Source organism: Drosophila mojavensis, unplaced genomic scaffold, assembly GCF_018153725.1.
Source record: "Drosophila mojavensis isolate 15081-1352.22 unplaced genomic scaffold, ASM1815372v1 contig_277, whole genome shotgun sequence".
Taxonomy (NCBI): domain Eukaryota; kingdom Metazoa; phylum Arthropoda; class Insecta; order Diptera; family Drosophilidae; genus Drosophila; species Drosophila mojavensis.
The window spans coordinates 5,393,684-5,416,162 of NW_025318822.1; the positions used below are offsets into that span (position 1 = coordinate 5,393,684).

At 37.4% G+C, this 22,479-nt stretch overlaps 1 protein-coding gene across 4 annotated transcripts in view; it reads right to left on the reverse strand.

The window, feature by feature from the left end:
• Positions 1–22,479, reverse strand: part of LOC6574434 (maternal protein pumilio) — a 204,811-nt gene that overhangs the window by 163,744 nt on the left and 18,588 nt on the right. For all 4 annotated transcript variants that reach the window (XM_015167448.3, XM_032733595.2, XM_032733596.2 and 1 more), the window contains 5 exons: positions 17,768–18,003; positions 17,558–17,684; positions 17,378–17,496; positions 11,501–11,813; positions 11,313–11,423 (listed from right to left, as the gene is read on the reverse strand). In XM_015167448.3, the coding sequence (XP_015022934.1) occupies positions 11,313–11,423; positions 11,501–11,813; positions 17,378–17,496; positions 17,558–17,684; positions 17,768–18,003 (906 nt within the window). The remainder of the gene's footprint in view (positions 1–11,312; positions 11,424–11,500; positions 11,814–17,377; positions 17,497–17,557; positions 17,685–17,767; positions 18,004–22,479) is intronic.

Sequence of the window (22,479 nt, forward strand, 5' to 3'; positions counted from 1 at the left end):
AGCAGAGATATGGCAACGCTCGCCGCGCACAAAACTATGCAATTAGTATTCGGCCTGGTTGTTGTTTCTTCCTCCTGTTCAGGTTTTATTAGCGCTCGCATGTTGATTTGGCTTTTGCAGTGCACAACGGGAACAACAATTGGGCCACTGTTGACCACATCGAATGACTTTTGTGGGCCTAATTAGCACAATTTGTTGATGGTAACAAATTAAATGGAAAATAAGCTACATTAATACAACTCTAGAGCAAATCGAAAGCAACTACAGTCGAGTCGCGATACGAACGAATTTTTTCTCAGTGGAATAGATTTTTATTTCCAGATATCGCGATGTTCGATTTTGCGGGTACAAATTATCGAGGCTCGGCTGTATTTGCTCGATTGCCAGTTGTAATGCGAAAAGTTTATTACAATTTATATATAATCTAAAAATGAACATTTGAACAAAACTCAAAAGTTTCAAATTTTATCATATCATCAAAATTGCTAAGCTATTTAAAATACTAAAATAATTTGGAATATTTAAACTAAGGATTAGATTTTAGACGTGATAAACGTTTGAGGTTTCAACTCAAAGTGTCTCAAGTGCATATTTCAAGTTAATACAATTAGGATTTATTCACACTCAAGACCAAGTATTGATTTCTCGCCTTTACAAATGACAACTTCTCCTAACGCTTTTAACTTTTGCCTTTAGCTTTGCCTTTGCCTTTGCCAACTTTCAAATAGCATTCCCCGGCTCAACAACAACTCGCCCAAAATCTGTCAACATTTTATCAACTGTCTAGCTATGTGGTTATGTATATGTGAATGTGCGTGTGTGTGTGCCATGCAATCTTTGCTGTGTGTCGCTTCTATCTAAAATTCAATGAACAACTTTCGCATACACATTTTAAGCAACCATATAAGCGCTTTTCCCACACTCACGCACACACACACACACACACAAGATGCAGTGGGAATCCCCTTTTAAGCCAAATCCTGTGGCTTTTTTCTGTCAGTACTTTACATGCTTTTAGTTTCAGTTAAGCTTGCTGACCAACAAATGAGTAACACACACAGCTCACAGTTAACCGCATCAGCGTGAAAAGGGGGGCCAACAAATTGGAACGGAGCTGGCCCCACCCACACGCAAAAGGGCAACAAATTTGTTAAGCTGGCGAGAAAAGACATAGTTGGGGATATGCGACAATTTCCTTTGCTTCGGGTTGTTGTGGTTAACCGTTTGCTAATGAGCCAATTTAAATTTACGACTCAGTGGCGCCATCTAGCGTACCGAATATGATTATAACTAGAAATTCTTAAAGTAGCAATCCTACAATGGAATATAGTTTTCATTTTCATAATTTAAATATTCATTTCTGCGACAGATCTGTCGCAACTTATCAAAGTGAAAAGCGCCGAGTCAAGTGGCTCGGAAAATGAGCAACAACAATTGTGGCTACCATGTCTGCAGCTGAAAGGTGAGTCGTGCTTTGTAACTGCTTAAGAAATCTCATGACACCGCCCCGAAACAAACAAACAAATGGCTAACAAGAACCAGCCAAGTCATTGACAGACTGAGAAAGTGGGCAAAAACGAAGAAAGGAAAAGAAACTACTTTATGAGCATCGAGCTCAAAGGCAGCGAATGAGCGAGACGGCAATTGTGAAAAGTTGTCAAGAAATTGCCAAGGGAGAAGCAGCAACACGAAAAGGGAGAAAACGAGAATGGATTGAATGTAGCAGAAAGGAAGGAAAACCCAAGCAAGTTCTTGCGTCTGGCCGCTTAATTATCAAGCTTGTTAACTATTAATGAAAAAGTTGTTGTAAACCAGAGGCAAAAATATCGATGTATAAAAAGAAAAAACAATATATATTTACATGTATATATATGAGTGTTAGATACATATACTTCACTTCAGTAGCAACCCAAGGGAGCTGAGAGAACCTTAGTCCTCAATTCTTTTAACTCTGCGCAAATCTATTACTTATGAAATCTGTTCTTATTTATCCTAATTCAAGATTTGTTAAAAAGGAAAATCTAATAGAAAGACAAATACAAATAGAGAGATTGAATAATAAATTCAGTTGAATCTCAGGTAAACGATCTTTGGTTTATTATAAATACTTCGCTGCATAGACCGACTCATAAGCATATATCTATATATATTCAAAAACTTTCCACTTTAAGATATATAGAAACTGATTGACATAAAAAATCTGAAGCTAAATCATAGCTTACTTAGACAATTGCGAAATGGTTTCATGTAAGCCCAACTATTCTCCAAAGTTTTTTAATCATATACAACCTTTCATACGCATGGCTGCTGGCCCAGCCCAGCGATTACTTAACCTTATTCACCTTTCAGACAAGTCTGCCTGCCGTTAACAAAGTTTAACCCCACATGCATTGCGAATAGAAAGTCAAACTTTTAATATAGCCAACACTTAAGAACTTTAAAAGAGCATTTGGGCCAAAACCAAATACAACTTAACACCTCGTCAGCCTAACAGAGCGAGAGAGGGTGATAGACAGGGGGAGAGAGAAGAGACAAGTGGCAGGGGCTGATCAGGGGAGAGGTCATTTGGACCTTTTTCATGCCTTTTGGGTAACTTTAGTAAATAATTTGGCTTTAATTAACATGCTGACATCATTAAGCGACGGCTAGCAAATGGCAACAGTTTGTCAGACGCTCGATCCATTTGTCTCGCCGGCCGGAAAGTGTGCGGAACAACCCTCAATATGCAGTCCAAAGCTCTGCCATATTGACAGGATATTTCTTTGTGACGTTCCCAACCCACCAATAAGTACTCCTATGTGTGTGTGTGTGTGTGTCTATGTGTGTGTGTCTGTGGTAATTAAATAGAAAAATTAGAAAAAACTACGTCGTAAATTTCATGGCCAGGCGTTGTCATGTAATACAACACCCCGGGCGCACTTATCGCACTCCGGGGGCTGGGCTGGCGTTGCCAGACATGCAAAGGACAAGTGAGCAAGAAACGGGGGGCAGGGCGGCGGCAAGCAGCAGGCAAAGTTTGAGCCAATATAGCTCCATGGTGTGAAATCATTTGACGCCATTGCTCTACATGACGCAATTAATCAAATTAAGTTGCCAAGTTTTTCTTTTCTATTCATTGCGGACCGCGATACCAAGGCTTGATTAGCTCATAAGTAGGCAATGACTGTAAGGGCGGAATCTCCAGCGGGTTGGCAGCGCCAATTGACGCATTGAGGCACTATAACTTTGGGACTGCCAACTTAGTGAGCTGGTAAATTTATTTTGCGCTATGTTTACAATTAGTTTTAGTTTTTTATTTAAATACTAATTAAGTTTAATCCTATGCTGTTCAGTTTTCAAGTGATATAAGGCCCAAGCGACTCTGATAAATCAATCTATGTCATCAGTGCTGCCAGCTTGATTGGTAATAGAAAATTTAAATGATATTATTACTTATTCAAGGCCTAAATTCACTCATTTATTATTTTTTATTATCAATTAATAATTTTAAATAATTTTAAATTAACTAAAAAATGTATAATAAATAGGCTGAATGAGATCAGAAAAATATGTAAATGTTACCAAGCCGATATACAATAATACACTACTTGCCCCCTTTCCCATATATTCTTCCAACTTCTTCTTTATTGCGTTCTACTTACGATAAAATATGGAATGACTTTATAAGCTGCTTATATCAGCAAATTTAAAACTCGCCTTATGCGAAGAGTCCGCTTAAATCATCGATTTGCTTCTCTGGGCACTTTCACTGCATCATAAATTAGGAACTGTGGCCAGCTTGTAGGCGTTCAAGTGTAATCGAGCCAGAAAAATTAAATGGCAAACTTTTGGGCGCCCACAAAATGCTCGAGCACCAAAGTAATATATATATATATATATATATATATTACTTTGGTGCTATATATATATATATATGCATACTTGAGTATATATATATATACTTGAGTCACAAATTGCATTTTGGGGCCATGCTTCGCTGCCCACACGCGAATGCCGCACTGAAAATTACAGAGAAATTGTTCTGGATCTGGGTAGACGGACAGCAGCAGTCTTGGCAACGACAAATGCTTCTGTTATCAGTGAACCATAATCAAAAATGGTGTTAGGGGCCGACCAACACACACACAGCGAGAGAGAGAGAGAGTAGATGGTAACTGAAGGCGGAACCAAAGCGCGCTTCACTTGACATTTGCCACCAATAAAGTCCAATTAGCGACAAAAGCCACCGAAAATACACAGTAATTCGCTGAAGGGCTTTCGGGTCTGTCATCTTGCAAGTTTGCGGGCAGGCAAATGCTAATTAGTAAGTGGCAAATAGTTGCCTAGGTGCAAAAGGCGTCGCTATTAATTAGGCGAACGCGACCACTTGACAAAACTTTCAAGCCTTTTGTGTGAATGCCGTGAATAATTTTAGCTTGACATCGATGGGGGCAACTGCAGCTAACTTGTCACTCATGCTGAATATTAAATTGATTGAGATCTGAATGTATACAGTGGCTCGGACTCGGCTAAGTAACATACCTCGGATAACGAACATAACGCATAATGAACACTTTTTTTTTTTTTTTTTTTGTGAAAATTATTTTTTGTGTAACCAACAAAAAAATTTGAAAACAAAAATACAAAATTTACTTTTAGTAAAATTTCGGTCTATGTTAGACTAGATATACATATATGAGAAACTCCATGTACTGTCAATTTACCAACTTTTAAATCTTTGAATTTTGCATGCAATTGAGGTCCAACATTTTTAAAGATCTGCTGGTTTCTGTTAACGAACAAAAATGCTGGAACAAATTGTGTTTCTTAAACGAGGTTCCACTGTACATATGTACTGTATGTAGATAGTAAAGGAAACGTACAGTTATTGCAACTGTAATACAGTCGAGTATCGATAACTTGCACCCCACTAAATCGATAAATCGAAGAAAAGTTTTTCTCAACAATTTGAATTTGTGTAAATTGAAAAAAGACTGTCATTTCGAATTATCGGTACTCCACTGTATTGCTCATTTCGCCTCGTTAGAAAACCAATTGATTAGCTTTCGACGGTGCTGCCAACATATGGCAACACCTCAAAGCATTTCATTATATCAGCCTAACCTCACCAACTAATCACATAATTACTCTGTGCAAACATCTTGTAGGGTTTAATATATATGTGTATATATTTCTATATACATAGATAATTCATAATTTCAGCCAAGAGCGCTGTCAACTCGTTCAAGAATTCAAGAATTGCCAAACAGAGACAACAGCCAAGCATTGCCAAGATTTAGTTAAATGAGAAATTTTAATTGAAACTTGGAATTGGAATTCGTATCAAAGCCGCTTGAGACTTAGAAGCAATTTATGATTGGTAGCACGCGCTGAATGCATTTTATAGCTGCAATTGAATTTGCACAAGTGGCAAGTGGTAAGTGGCAAGTGGCAAGCGGCAAGTGCCACGTGCCACATAACATGCATAATTAATTACGCACACATTTGCATGCTAATTAACGCTTAATTAATTGCAAATTTATCTGGGAAAAAAAAATGCAATGCAGAGCAGATGTTACATATTATCAACTCCATTCCGTTATATTGATTTAAATTCATTTTTATGCAAATTTCTCGTTTTTCCTTTTCAAACAAAAATTATATAAATATTATAATAATTAAATGCGAAAAATTGGAATATTGTGATTTGTGGGAAAAACAACAACTTTTCAAGCGGATTTAAATATATTATGTACCTGATATATGTCATATATATGTATATTTATATATAAACAGCTGCCGGATTTCACATTGGTATAAATCAACTATTTGGGAATATGTTTAAGGCTTTTCGGTGTAAAATGTATATTTACTGATTTTGTATATAAAAGCACAAAAAGCAATAAATCTATTAATAATGCTTAAAAGAAACGTAGAGAAGTAAAAGCGAAAAATTCGTTGCATAAATCTGATTTCTTGCTCATAGATTTGTACTACAAAGTATAAGAAAATCATATTTGCTATTTCCTGAACTCTTCGTATTCATTTCCTTTACCTTAGCAATTAACCAACTTTCATAAAAGCCAAGAGTCCATTATCAGCTTACAATGCAAACAAGTTAAGCCAAAGTAGGAAAAATCAAAAAGCAAAACACAACAAAATCAATTAGTTCGACTTTCAGATCAACAACGTAAATCCCCCAAAAATAATTTCCTCTCCCGCTTTAAGACCAAGCAAATCCCCATTGACTGATTAACACAAAAACGCAATCAAATGAAGCGTATCAAAAAGGAAACGCCAACAGCTGAAGCTAAAGTGTGAATAGGTATACACTGAGCGAAATAAGTAGCACAAGTAATCGCATATGTCGCACCCATACAGCACCCCACCCCGTCTCGGAAACTCAGGCACATTTATAATTACTTTTATTGAGTGAAAACTTGACAGCGTCTCCGCTTGCTGCATTTTCAGACTTTGCAAGAGTCGCCCGTGAAATGAGCAAAGTTTTCCAGGGGCCGTGCTCTGTGAGCAAACTTATCTAGAGCTGTCATGTTTATTTATATAAAAATAAGTTTGCAGCGATTAGTTGATAGTTAGGCGTAGTTAGTTAGGTGTAGTTAGGCGTAGTTAGGGATTCAGTACTCAAAGCAAACAACCATGGAAATCGCATCAAAAAGTTTGTAAGTTAATCATGAAGCACATTTCAATATGAAAAAGGTTGTATACAAATGAATTGGGAACATTATGTAATATTAACTATATAATTGCATTAAAAAAACTTTATTTATAAGAAAGTGCCACAGTAAGTAAAGCATCTTAAAGCTCGCTCTTTTAATGGACTTACGAATCATTTTAAGGCACTATATCATAATTATATTTATTATTTTGCACATGATATACGGGCGTTATATGCTAAGAGAAGCAGCAAGAAGGCGGAAAGCCGTAAGAGCTCAGGCATAAATAAAACACGTATATATGACGGCCGAGAGTGCGAAGCAAAAAATAAAAGGAAACGTTGTTGAAATTGATTGCACAAGACGGCGATAGGCGACAATATGTTGTCGATAATGGATAATGCACCGCGATTTAACAGCTACCCAAGTAACCGCTCTACCCATACTGCTCCTAGCTTCGCCAACCATCCGTAAGCTCTGCTTTTAATGCACCATGCGGCTTTTTCGGCTTTTCTTCCTTTTTCTTTTTCTTTTCTTTACTGATTTTCATATGCACGAATTCTTGTTAAATGTCGTCGATATTAACGCCCCACAAAAGCTGACGAATTGCATGCAAAGACTCCGTGAGTGCCCCAACCCCTCCCCCCTGCCTCAGCGGGGGCGGCATGACGGCATGGCTGTACGTGTGGCTATTGTAGTGGCATCACAATGCAGACTTCGACATGAATCCGCAATATGAAGAAATATATATGTATATAAATATTTATATTTATATGTATAGCTCATATATATCAATATACATATGTGCATATACATACTTATATACTCTTATAGAAAGATACACGAAGACAGCGTTTGTCATATGAAAATTTAAGCAAAGAAATGAATATGTGATAAAAGATTGACATGAAATATATGCTGCATATAATATATGCACATATATATATAACTATATGTCCTCGACTATAGCTTATTAAATTATTTATAGACTGTCCCTCGCGTAACGCTAGCCATAAAATATGAATATGAATACGAAAACAATATACAAAATATATAAATCTCCCCATTCCTTTCATAATCAATATTTCAGCGGCGTTGCTCATGCAACTTGACAGATATGTATCAAATATTATATATTGTCAAAGAAATCGACCTACAATGTGTAGCCGTCAACTGTAATTACACACAATTTCATAAAGTTTCAAAATTTAAACAAAGTTTTAATTTTCATCAACAGATTTGTTTCCTTGCATTTGAAATGGAAGTAGTTTAGTCTCAAGCTTAATTTAGAGCGTTTCAGCTTTGAGCTCCTCTATAAATATAGTTACGTATAGATAAATAACTTTATTTTGCTTTGCGTTTCTTATGGAACAATGCCATTACATATGCATTTTGTGGAAAGACCCGCATGTGCAACTAAACAGAGCGAGAGAGAGAGAGAGAGAGAGAGAGAGAAAGAGGGTACGAGAGAAAGGGATGCATTATTGGAGCGAAGGGGCAGCTGTGCAAATGGCAAAGAAATCATTATTTATAGGCAATGGGTGGAAAACAGAGAGCCACAGATCAACTGCCAGACAAACAAAAAGAGAAAGAGATAGCAAGAGTGTAAGAGGGCGACAGGCAGTAAGAGAGAGTGAGAGCAACAATGCCTGGCAGACAGGACATATCGAAATAAATGCAAACTGTTGCCAAGACATACGACCTGCAGAGACCATCAATATAAATTTCAATATGACCAAAAACATATTTGCCATTAGCCAACGAGGAAAAATGCTGGCAGACCGCACAATCAAAGGAAGCCAATGGACAGCAGCCAGTTTCAAACTGTATCTGAGCAACAATAATATATAGATCAATTAAACTGCAGTTAAAAGTAAAAGCTTATCCCTAAATCAGCATTAAAGTCAACGAACGAAATGCTATATAGCTAAAGTAGAAATGAAATCGTTTTAAGTTTCTGCAAAGTTTATGCTAAAATTCTTCATTATAGAACTTGAAGAATTTTTAAGGGTTTCGTTCCAGAATTTTATTTACATTTTTGTTATAAATAAATGTGGGACTTTGCTGAAAATAGTCATCACGGAAAACTTAATAGAATTGTTCAGTAAAATGTTAAAAATAATATACAGCGACAAAAGCAAAAATTTATGGATAACAACAATTTAGTGATATAAACAATAATTTTTAAGTAAAGGCATTTTTAAATTGGTATACAATATTTATTTATGGTATAAAATATTTATTTCTTTTACATATATACCAATTTTTAAAGGCTTTTTAAACGAAGAATACTAAAATACTAATACTAAAAATATTTAGTATTATTCCAAGTATATTTTATGCATATTTTGTGGTCTAAGATTTAGTTGTAGCTCCTGTATTTTTTGTTTTTATTATAATTTGATGTGATTATCCATTGCTCCAAGAATTTGAGTTATATTTTATGTAGTTTAGCCCTGCTATTTTTATGATCACAACAGTTTTATGAAAATTGTTTGATTAACAAAAATAAATAAAACTCCTAAATGCCCCCAATTCGCTTTATAGCTGTCATACTAAACGGTTAGTGAAATATGCCCAAAGTCACTTTTCGAAATGCCCAAAACATTTAGCCAATTAGAAATCCATAGGCCACACAAAGATTTTAAGGCTAAAGCGTGCAGCAGCTACAATTAGAGCATGTGGCATCGAGCATCGAGCGAGGCTCAAGTGTGCCCCAGAGGCGACTTTGCCACATGCCTTCACAAAAAGCCAAACTTTAACATTAAACGTAATGACATCAGCTGTCGCCTGTGTCCGTCCCGTCCTGTTGCTGTTGCTGATGCTGCAGCTACTTTTGTAGACGATGTTGCTGTTGTTACTGTTGTTGTTCGTGGCACTCTTTGTAGCATACACTCAGGCGCAAGTGGCGTGTGGCATGTGGCAAGTGTAGCCAGGAGTTGGCGAGAAGCGAACCACAGAGCAGGCCAAAAGGCAGAAAGTGCAACGAAAAACTTGCAACCAGCCAACTTGCAGCTTGCAAGTTAAAAGACAAAAGCGACACAAAAATTACAGCAACTGCGGGCGGCGCAAGGGTGGATGTGGAATGTTTGTGCGTTGAAAGCGGAAGTACAGATTGGCCCAGCAGCAGGAGCAGCACGAGCAGCAGGAGCAGCAGGAGCAGGAGTGCCAGCAGCAGAGGCAAGAGACAAGAACTAAAGTGTGGAAATGTCAATTTGCTTTTGCCAGGGCTCAATGGGCAAAGAGTTGGGTAAGGCTGTGGGCGTGGTCGTACCGGAAGATGGCAACAGCAACAGCAACTGCAACAGCAACAGCCGCTGCAGATGCAGCTGCAGCAACATATATTGATTTTCAATTTGACGCCACAAGATAAAATGCCAAGAGAAATGTCATTACAGGGAAGGAGTCAAGGAGAGAAGTAATGCAGGCAGAGACTCAGAGAAAGAGACAGATAGAGAGAAAGAGTTAGGGAGGTAAGGATATCGGTTTGAGAGCCACTGCGCAAATGAACGGGCAAATGCTTAAAAGCAATTTTGCGGCTAAAAAATCCGATTTCCGTTTTGTTTCGAAATAAACGGCATGCGATAAGTTGTTGTAGTTGCTGTTGTTGTTGTTCACTTTTAGAGGTTTTTGTGTGCCGGAAATGGCTCTCGGGTGACATCAACGTGCAACGCATAGGAGCAGCAGCAGCTGCTGCTTTCAGCCGGATGCGGTAAATTAGCAGCTGCAATGGCCACTTCAAAAGCACGCACATACACACACACACACACACACACACACACACGCACACACACACACGCACACACACACACACACACACACACACACACGCACGCACACACACACGCACGCACACACACACACACACGCACGCACACACGCCAACAAGAACAAAGCACATGACCTCGTTTCACAAATTCTACTAAGGGAACAACACTCTAGTGATTATGAGATACCCTGTAAAAGAAGTAGTAAGCAACGCCCAAAACATAAGCCAAAAAAGAAAAGAAAAATAGAAGAAAAACCAATTAAAGAAATAAAAATAAAAAAATTAACTTTAAAAAAATAACAAATAAAAAAAAATAAACAAATAATTAATAAATTAATAAATAATTAATCAATAAAAAAAATTAATAAAGAAATAATTAAATAAAGAAAAAAAGACTCATTCATTGGATCTCAAAACCAGATTATGGTATCTTTAATCTGGTTTTGAGATCCAATGAATGAGTCTTTGTTTCTTAAATAATTTAAATTTAAATAATACCAATATATAATATATAAAATATACCAATTTTTAATTGAAAGAAAAATAATAATAATAAAAAAACAATATTATTAAAAAAAAATTAGAATAATAATGAAAAAAAAAAATTAATGATAACTAAATAAAAATGCATTAAATGCAGAATTCTAATATCCAACTGACATATTATTTTATCTGTAATGTCAGATATAAGAAATCAAATAAAATCAAGTATACGTGTATATATTATCTATATGTAATAAATATCCCTTGCTACTTAAATATTGAAAAATAAATCCCTATACATTTCAATTACATCATATATATATATATATATCCGGGGCTGCGAAGGCTTAAGCATCCCTTGTCAACATTAAATCTTCGCTATATTCCATCACAGATCAGACACTTACCTGTACATCAAAATTTTGCTGTTGTTGTTGCTGCTGCTGCAAGAGATTGCCTGGAGATTCCATATGATTGGGACCGCCTGTCTGTGCGCCCTGGTGATTTAACATGGGTGACTGCCGCAAAGGAGATAAAGGATATACATATTAGGTGATTTAAAGTGCTCGTCAAACTGGCAACTAGCATTGCTCACCTGTGCGGCCATTGGCATTCCGCCACCAACTCCGTTCATCATTGGCGGTTGCAATTGACTCATCTGGGCCGCCATCTGCTGATGCGCGTAAGCTGCGGCAGCACCGCTGCCCACTCCGCCGCCGCCCACCGCCGAATTGCTGCCACCAAGGGCACCGCCCATGCCGTGGCCGTGGCCCTGGCCGTGATCCATGAGCATGTGATTGAAGTGCGGCATTTGTGGGAAGCCGCCATGGTGTGTGGGATCGAGCAGTGTGGGTGGGCGTGGCAAGGTCTCTTCTGCGGGCGAGGGCTGACGAGAGCCGGGAGTGCGACTGCAATTAATAGGAAAGACAAAAATATTAATACAAATTATGATTACATAGATATTAACAGTTGTAAATGCACTGCTGTCACTTGATAAATTAACTTCAGTTTAGGAATCATTGCATTAGGGTAGAAAATCCAGTAAAACAGTTGCAAATGAACTGTGAAACATGTTCCAATAGTTTTACATTCACTGCTCATATCCTTCAACAAGTTGCAAGTAGTTACGGTTGGCAAGCATTGAAATAGTTGTGCAGCCACTGTTACAAACGAGTACCACAGGCAACAACCTACACATCCTAGACACACACCCGCGCTGTACTAAAAGCGACGACACATTTAGCACATTGCTGTCAAACTGTGCACTAACGTTTCGCAACTATTGCAGCAATTAAAAACGAATTATAAACAAAGCTACCCTAATTAGTTAAAATTAAATTTTTCATCAATTAGCCGAAGATCCATTTGCGTTTTAATCGACGTTGCTGCAGTTGGCAAGTCACTGGCAATGATTCGCCAACTGTGCGGGCAACACACACAAATGACTTAAGCAGCAAACTTGTTCGGGCTAATTGAACGAGCGTTGGGGTCTCTTACTCTATGACGTCATCACGAAGTCTGTCTTCGAACCGCAACTGGGCAATGGCTATAAATTAAATCAAATAAACAACAATTTATGCAAACTGTTTTCAACGTATGGCGCCTTAAATGCAAACGTAAATAGTCAATTTATATATATATATATATATAGATATATATATATATATAGGTATAAATAACAATTTGTATTGGCTGTTTGATTGCTTAAAGCTTTAGACGTTTCATTCATAGCTCACGTTCTGCGGCAATGCCTCTGCAACCGCTCAGTTCGTCTGCAACTGTACGCGTTTGCTTAAGCTGCTCTGTCGCTGTTGAGTCACATGTGTTATCTGCCATCTCGCTCTGACACATGCAATCGCATCGAATTGGTCATAATTTAGCTGTCGGGTCATTAACACCATTAACAGCAACAGCAGCGACTGCAGTAATCGTCCAACTGTAATGACTCTGACTAATCGTCATGGCAATGCGCTACACCAGTGCTGCCTAAACTGTTAAGCTATAACTTTTACACGTGCTAACAGTCTGATACAAACTCAAACAAATTTTATGATGCAACGCTTTTTTATGCAAAATTAAACAATTTTAATTTTAATTGAATGCAGTTGAGTGAAATTTAGCAAATTGAATTGAATTTTAAAGGAATTAGAAACAAGTAAGAAGGCTCTAGTCGAGACTGCTCGACTAGGAGATACCCTGAACCCTCTAAGCTGATATTCTAATCATTCTGCATTTTTATGCACACATACATACGCATGCATCCACATGCACGCATAAGCCTTCGCTCTGCTAACTGCGCAGTAAGCAGCGACTGCGCTTGGGCTGCGCTGCTTTGTGGGCAATATTATGAGAATTTATTTGTTGAATAATTTATTTTGTAGACATAAAATCTTAATGAAACTTTCAGAGTGTAATTATATGATGAATATGTGTGTACATTCCAAAGCACAAGTCTCTAGTACTTGAAATGCGTTTTTTACAAATTGGGGGAGAAGGGGGCGTGGTATCCAAAATCTGTAAACTACGAAATCTGTGTATCCATTAACTGTATATACAACGCAAATTTGAAGTCTCCAGGTCTAAAATTGTTCAAATTAGGCTGAAAAAACAATGCCGATTTTTCGATTATTCTCGATAAAAAAGTTATCGGACGAATTATCGAAAAAATAAAGCAAACTCGTACTGCGTATGGTACACACGAGTATGCATGCCAAATTTCAGCTCTCTAGCTCTTATAACTTCTGAGATCGACGCACTCATACGGACGGACGGACGGACGGACGGACGGACGGACGGACGGACAGACGGACAGGGCTATATCAACTCAGCTCGTCGCGCTGATCAAGAATATATATACTTTGTGGGGTCTGCCACGCCTCTTTCTGTCCGTTACATACTTTTTCACAAAACCATTATACCCTGATTTCCCATTTTCAATGGGTTCAGGGTATAAAAAGTTCTATTTAGACAACATTTTAATAAGCCGTTAAATGGTCCTTTTTTCGAATTCGAATTTTCAGCAATAAATTTATCCAAATATTTTGAATGCAAAAATTACTCAAATAGAGCTGAGTTTCTATTTGACTACTGCAATTTATTAGATCCCACAGAGCACAAGCTTCATGCATTCGTTGAGGAATTCCATTTACACAGCTTGGCAAATGGTCAAAAGACCTGCTTTCCACCATCAACTTGTGCTAGGTCAGTTTCAATGGCCAATGTTTTGCTATTCCGTTTCTAGCTGCGGGTCCAAAAATCTCATATTCTAATCTCGCTTATGCAATAGGCGCAACAAAATCTAAGCAAGAAAAACGAAATTTTTCATTTTCAACGGCGACCAAAAAGAAAGTGCGCAGCCGGTATAATAAAAAGGTCAGCAGAGCACAAGTTGACCAAGTTAACAGGCAGACAACTACAACAACAGCAGCAACAACAGTAGCAGCACAATCTGTTGCTGCTGGCCATGTCTATGTCGAGAGTAGGTCGCCGGACAGGTGCTCAGGTGTAGTAACTGAAACCACAAACGCCAACGGCTTGAAAACTCGAACTCAAGCCCCCAGCCCAAAGTTGGGGCTGTTGCCACAATTTGCAGCCGTGTTTCAAATTTTCGCAACTAAATTTCAGTGTGCGGCGTACAAAATGTGAGCCAAAAAAAAAAAAAAAAAAAAAAAAAAAAAAAAAAAAAAAAAAACAAAAAACAAAAATAACTACAAAAATAAATTTGGTACATACAAAATTGATATATAAAAAAAAATTAAATAAAACGAAACCCGAGGCAGCAACAAAAGCAAACATAAACGCAAACTAATCGAACAAAATGCTATACCAAAACAGCTCAATGGAGCTATAAAGTTGTTGCTATCCGAATCATGTTGCTGTTGCTGTTGTTGTTGTAGTTGTTGCTTGCTGTTGATTACTTACATCATAACCGTTATTACGTTTGGCATTGAAACACGTTTTGGCTGCGCCGCCGACACCGGCAATGAAATTGCAAAACAACAAAAGCAACAACACCAATTGAAAGAGAAAACCGGCAGACCAGAGCCAAAGCACACAATAAGAACAACAAAAGCAACAACAACAGGCCGAAGACACGACTACAACTGGTTTTTATTTTTTCGGTCTGGCTAGGCTCTGCAAATGGCCAGAAAACTTTAAAAGGCCTCAGGTTTTAGGCAGTGCGTGTTTTGTAAGCGACAACTGAAATATGATTACAATGAAAGCGAATTGGGTTTGCGCTACAGCTGAGGAGCGACAGAGAATAGTCAGAGAATGAATAAGAGAGTGAGAGTGAGAGAGAAAAAGAAAGAAAGAGCGAGATATCGTATATTGTATAGGCAAATGGAGAGACACAGAATATGAAGAACTATCGACATAGATAGCAGAGAGATGTATAAAAAGGGAGAGAAAGATAGAAATAAAGAGAGACAGATAGAGAGAGAGAGATAGAGAGTGAGATAGAGATAGAGAGATAGAGATAGAGAGAGAGAGAGAGAGAGAGAGAGATAGAGAGAGAGAGAGAGAGATAGAGATAGAGAGAGAGAGAGATAGAGAGAGAGATAGAGAGGGAGAGAGGGGGTAGATAAGAGAGGGGTAGATACAGAGAGAGGGGTAGATATAGATACTAAGATGAGCGAGACTAAGATATTGAAGATCTGCTGACAACGGGATAAATGACAAAGAGATAAATATGGAGACATATTACAACAGTGGCGAATCAAAATAATGAGGCGCGAAGATATAGAAGAGAAAGAAGATAAATTGAAAAAGAGAAAGCCCCAGTGAAAATCAGAAGACGAATTAGAGACAGTCAAAAATCAGGGCTCAGAATATAAGAGAAATTAACGATTTTATGTTATGAACTCAGCTCTAATAGGATTTTCCTATATTCGTAGGCTTTACTAAAGTAATATAATACAATACAAAATTAATCAAACTGAAATATTTTATAATAAATAACTCTAGAATGTTTGTAGTTCTTGTTATATATAATATATTCAAACTGTCAAGTATTTCAAACTCTTAAAGACATTTTATATTTCGCAATAAACAACTTGGGCATCCTCATGTCGTTGCAGTTCATATAGAAAGTGCTTCGAAAGACCCAACCTCTAGACATATAAAACACTTGACAATAAAAGAAAAAATTGAATCATCTTTCGATATGCGAGCTCCACAACAAGAGGACAGAAATACAGAGAAGACGAGCAAAATAATTACAGCAAAGGCGATAAAAATTCAGCAGCAACAGAAAAAAAAAAAGTGGGCCAAGTGGGCAGCATTTGACAAAGTGGGTGTTTTATTGTTGACTCAACGAATCTTAACTGACAATTGGGGAAAAATGTAAACTTTGCCGAGTCTACACATGCACATGAAATATCGACTGCAAACTATTGACCGCATTTGCAGTTCATTGATATTTTAATTACATTTGTAATAAATAAAAAACTTAAGTGAGAATAAATTTAATGAAAGCCCAAAGAAACAAATTGTTAGTTTAGAAAAAGGTTTCAATTTTATAAAGTTATTCGGCAATCAAGAAATATGGCTAATGAACTTTGACTTCTAATTGGGATAACGAGAACATGAAATACAGAGAACATGAAATACAGTTTTGCGGAATTAATGAATGTCTATCACAATATTCTTTAAGATTTTCGAACATATTTACTCACATGCTTACATTCCTTCAAGATCTGCCTCTAACAACAAATATAGGCATTTATCCTATCTGCTTTACATATATACAAAATACATGGAGTACCTCATACGACCCGCCTCTCGGCCTGTACCGAGTGTTACATGGAACTAGATCTCGCTTGGAGACAGAATAAACAAGCAATGAAACTATACTCCCCACTCTAATACACCAGCTAGAGTACTACGATACAAAAGAAAGCGCCAATGACTTATAATTCGCCACCTAGGCTAGATTTACAGCTTATCATGCTACAAATGGTCGAGTACAAATTGCTAAATAGCAACAGCAAACTAGAAAAGCATTAATAAATGACAATTTTATACAGAATACAAAAACAAATGTCGTAATAATAAAGATTAAAATCTCAGTAAATAGATCAATAGATTTTTAAAATTCTAAGACTAAGAGACATGAATATAAATCAGGTTTACCTCTAACAGTTCTCATTCGTTAATAATATTCTCTCTGCCTCAAGCCAAACATAACTTCACTTGCAACTTGCAACTGTTGCAACTCTAGTGCTCCCGGTTGCCCCTTCTCGCTTGCACGCAATACAAGAACGTGTCTTGTTGCGGACCTTGAAGAAACCAGTTTCTGGCCATGGCTTAGGCCTACAGCCTAGCCATTCTAATGTCAATGCCATTGGCCAGACTTGAACTAGACACTGAGACAGTCAGAGAGATAGACAGACAGACAGACAGACAGACAGTAGAAAAGTTGATCAGTCTGATCTGATCTGGTTCAACATGCAACAGAGTCTGAGCTACTCACTTGAATCCCTTGTCATCATCAATGCCATTGACGACTCCATTTGTGTTTGTGACTTGGTCATCCTTCTTTAGCCCGTTGGTATCAAACGGCGAGCTTGCCTTTTCCTTATCATCGTGTGACTGTAAGATTAATTATATATTATATACACATAACTCTCATTTGTCTGCTCTCTCAGCTTACCTTATCATTATCGTCAAATTTCAAATTGCGCATTCGCGGCTCCAAGCTGGACAAGGGGCTCTCCTTGTTGGTGGGTGAGCCACCCAGAACATATTCAACCATCTTAACGCATGTTGAATCGCGGGGGCTATGCGGCAGCAAGAGATATGCAAATTAATTATATATCTATATGTATTATATAATTTAACTTAACAGAATTGGTCAACTCACCTCAGAATGCCCGCATTGCCGCTGTTTGAGTTATCTGAAGCGCCAGCATGTGGATAACCACGCGGCCTTGGCGGTGCCAATATGTTCTCGCCCTGTGTGGACCATGTGTGATCTTTCCATACGGACGAGTGATCCCCGACGCCGGGAATCTGCAGTGGATTGAGTGGACCGCCTGCTGTAGCGCCGCTCTTTCCGTCCGATTTCTCCCACAGCTTCTTGGCTGTCGATGTAGTTATCTGCAAGGGAGAGAGAGAGAGACAGAGATAAAGAGTGAGTAAGGTGTTAGGCAAACCGCAAAGTACACGAGAAAAGTTTTTCTACAACATAAACGAATCAGAGGCAGATGAGCAGCAAAGTTTTTGCATTTGCCTGATGCAATTGAATTATTAACAAAATCAATAATTCAACCTACAGCATACCCCCTCTGCCCCGCCCCATCTGTCATAGCGGAGGCAGTCAGTTTCCTGTTGAAGCGTGTCGTTTGCCGCCGCAGCGACCGCTGGCGTGGATGATAAGTTTTTCTCGACTTTTACACCTAATTCCACACTAAATCCCAGCTACGTCCATCACAGCAAAGTTTTTATAATCCTCAACTTTAATGCAAGCCCCGCCCTTCATTCATCCTGACAATGTACCCATACCCCCGACCCCCCACCCAATCCATGCACATCCTGCATTTTCCAACAGGCTGCCGCACAAGCAGCATTGCTAATGAAATCAAATTAGCTGCAGTTGGACCTTTAATGAAAACTACGTGACAATTGCCTTGCTTTGCTGAATCACAGTTCATTACGTAACTATTATACATATATAGAAACTGGACGCAAGTTCAACTGCAGAAATATGCATTCAATATCAGAAAAATCTCTTTTAACTGAGCTCTGCTTGAATAGTTATTAAATATTTAATTTATTTGTTTATAGAAATTTACATTCAATTAGGACACCTTTCGTAACTAATACTTTACGTTAACAGTACGTTACATTAAACAAGAAAATTAAAAGAGTTACGTTATCAGAAGATAAAGGGAACTGGCTATACGAATTTATTGTTATTCGCTATGTATGGCTTACGTACTTACGTAAGTGGAACGGATGTTGCTGTGAAGTTTTAAGTACCGTTGATCGTTAAAAGAATATTATTTTTCGCTATGTATGCCTTACGTAATTACGTAAATGAAATATACGTAGCTCTAACGCTGATCGCTAATCGTTAAGACAATTGGATGTAATTTTATTATTTTTCGCTATGTATGCCTTACGTAATTACGTAAATGGAACATACGTAGCTTTAAAGAGTTTGAAGTCATTGATCGTTGAGAAAAATGGATGTGATTATGTTATTTTTCGCTATGCATGCCTTACGTAATTACGTAAATAAAACATTCTTAGCTTTAAAACTAATCGCTAATCGTTAAAACAATTGGATGTGATTTTATTATTTTTCGCTATGTATGTCTTACGTAATTACGTAAATGGAACAAACGTAGCTTTAAAGTTAATTGCTAATCGTTAGGACAATTGGGTGCGATTTTATTATTTTTCGCTATGTAAGCCTTACGTAATTACGTAAATGGAACAGCGTATCTTTAAAAAGTTTAAAGTTCATTGATCGCTTTTGAGAAATGGATGTGATTATATTATTTTTCGCTATGTATTGCCTTACGTAATTACGTAAATAGAACAGATAAGCTTTAAAGCGTTCGATGTTCATTGATCGTTAAAATAACTGGATGTCTTTTTATTATTTTTCGGGAATTATGTGTTACATAATTACATAAATGGAACATACGCAGCGTTAAAACTTTAGAAGTTCGGTGATCGTTAAGAGAACTAGATATGATTTTAATTTTTTCGCTATGTAGCCTTACGTAATTACGTAAATGGAACATACGTAGCTCTAACGCTGATCGCTAATCGTTAAGACAATTGGATGTAATTTTATTATTTTTCGCTATGTATGCCTTACGTAATTACGTAAATGGAATATACGTAGCTTTAATGCTGATCGCTGAACGTTAATACAATTGGATGTGATTTTATTATTTTTCAGTATGTATGCCTTACGTAATTACGTAAATAGAACAAACGTAGCTTTAAAACGTTCGAAGTTCGCTGATCGTTTAGAGAACTGGCTACACGAATTTATTATTTTTCGCTACGTGTAGCTTACGTTATTACGTAAATGGAATGTATGTAGATGTACAAAGTTGTATGCTCGTTAATCGTTAAGAGAACCAAATATACGATTAATTATGTAAAAGGAGCGTAATCAATAATAATATCAATTGACGTAGCCAAATTGAATATGAATGGTTGATTACGTAGCCTAAAACGTTTCAAGTTCGTTGACCGTTGATCATTATATAAATTATTTTTAACAACGTAAAACAAACTGTTGAGGGTATATGAAATGCCTCATTTCCGCATATAAATAACATAACAGCATCGGTTGACGTAAATAACTAAGTCTAAAATTGATGTTTACGTAACTTTAAAAATCAAATATATATCAATCAGGTTTGATATGGTATGAATAGCAATGTTCATTCAAGTAACTAAAGTATAAATGCATTGCTAATACCATTAATTAACGTACAGAAGCTACGTAATGCTTAAATAACAGCAAGCATTTATCTAGCCCCAGACCTCATTCTTGTGCACAGTAGGTGCACTGTTAGAGCGTTTGGGCCACTGACCCCACAGGGCGTCATTCGCTTTAGAGATATAAATCATATAGGAGCCAAACGTCGAGCGGCAGTCGTCACCCTGAAAGGCGGGAGCAGTGAATCAGAAGCACATCAAAGACAGTGCCCAGACCGTAGACAGCAGACAGTAGTTACATTGCTCAGCTGTAAATCAAGCGACAACTTATGAGAAGCTTTGAAAGGAGGCATTGCCGTTGCCGTTGACAAACTGACAGCACTGCAAATGGACAGTGCGATTGAGAGGGCAATATAAACCAGAGAGAGACAGCGAGAGAGCAGAGAGAACAGTTGACGGGTTTGCTTCATCAGTCAAGCAGCTGCCGCAACTAAAAGCCATTTGCAGCAACATAGTCTGTGCACTGCAACAATTTAGAGATTTCACTGTAAATATAAGAACTGAGAGACAGACAGAAACAGAACTATTGCGTAAGAGAAATATAGAGAGACAGACATATTCTTGAGCGATAAGAATGTAACTGAATTTATAGCCCTTTACATATCGAATAGCCTGAAATCATATCGTGGCACTGATATCTGCTACTGTACAATCCCATTGTGCCCCCAAGCTCCACCGCCCTGAGATCTGAGGCATGTGTTGCAGCCTCGTGAAAATGTACTTAATTAACTTTCATGTCACATGGGTTTTTATTATTGTTTCAATTTATTTCGTTTTTCTCCCATGGCATTTGCGTTGTCATAATGCGTCAACGCGACACGCGCGGCACGTGCCACGGTTGCCAGTGTATTTATGCCCCATATATGGCAGCATCATTTTAAATATTTAATAAGCCCATCACACACATATCCATACATACACAGTCGCGGCAACTGTTGAGCCGCGAGTCTCATAAATACTGCTAAACGAGGCAAGGACACAGAGCCTACAACCCTTCGTCCCTCTCTTTGATCTTCTCCTTAAGAGCGATTGCTGAAACTGAGCTGGAAACTCTCGTTTCATTCCAATTTTCATTGGACTTATCCAACATACTTTACTCAAATTGAAATTCGAGTGCGAAATGCAAATTGAATGTAATTTAATTTATTTTATTAATATGTTTACTATGAATAGAAAGAAAACATTTTGAAATTAGTGTACTTAATCTATATTAAAAGGTGAAATAATGTTGTCTACATTTCAGATCATTGTTTATTATTATTATTCTTCCACTTCTGCGCTATGCACACGGCACAAGAGGTTACACCCTATCCAATTTCACATCAAATGATATCGTATGCCAATGCAAACTATTTCAGGGTTGATGGAAACTCTTTCTAAGTGGGCGATGACAACCTTGCGCTATAAATTTTCAAAAGTCCCAAACGCAACTCAAAGGTGACAAAAGAAAAACTCTGCCGACACGGGCACACACAAGCAAAGCGCACAAATTGTTTGTTAGACAATATTTGCATAGGCCAAAACTAAAACTCAAACGATGCAAAAAACGGTCCAAAGGTATAAAAAAAAATAAAATAAAATTTAAAGTTGCATTGCCAACGAATAAGCAATACCCTTTTATGAACTAGTACAACAATTTGGAACTTAACCTTTCCATCTCTATCCATTTTCCCAGGGTATTCAAAACAAAATTTTAACTGATCGACTGAAAAGTGTGAAAGCGCCAACAAACAACAAATTATTTCTGCCAACTGGGCTCGTCGCACCGACTGTTTCAATAACAAAAGCAACAAAATAAAAATAAGCCACAAAAGGTGTTAATAAACAATAATATTTTAACGCAACTAAACACATTTCATAATAATAATAAAATACAAAAAAAAGCAACGTTTACCAACCATATGCTCAATGTGGGTCAGCTTCAAAGATAACTATTCCACGCCCACGCGAATATTGAATTAAAATTAAATATTTTTATCCAATATGAATCGAAAAAAAACTAAATTCATTTTTTTTTTAAATATTTTTTCTCTGTTAAGAAAAATAGAACAATAAATAAAACTGCGGCGCTTAGCAAAAGACAAATAAATGAAAAGAAAGTGAAGCTAT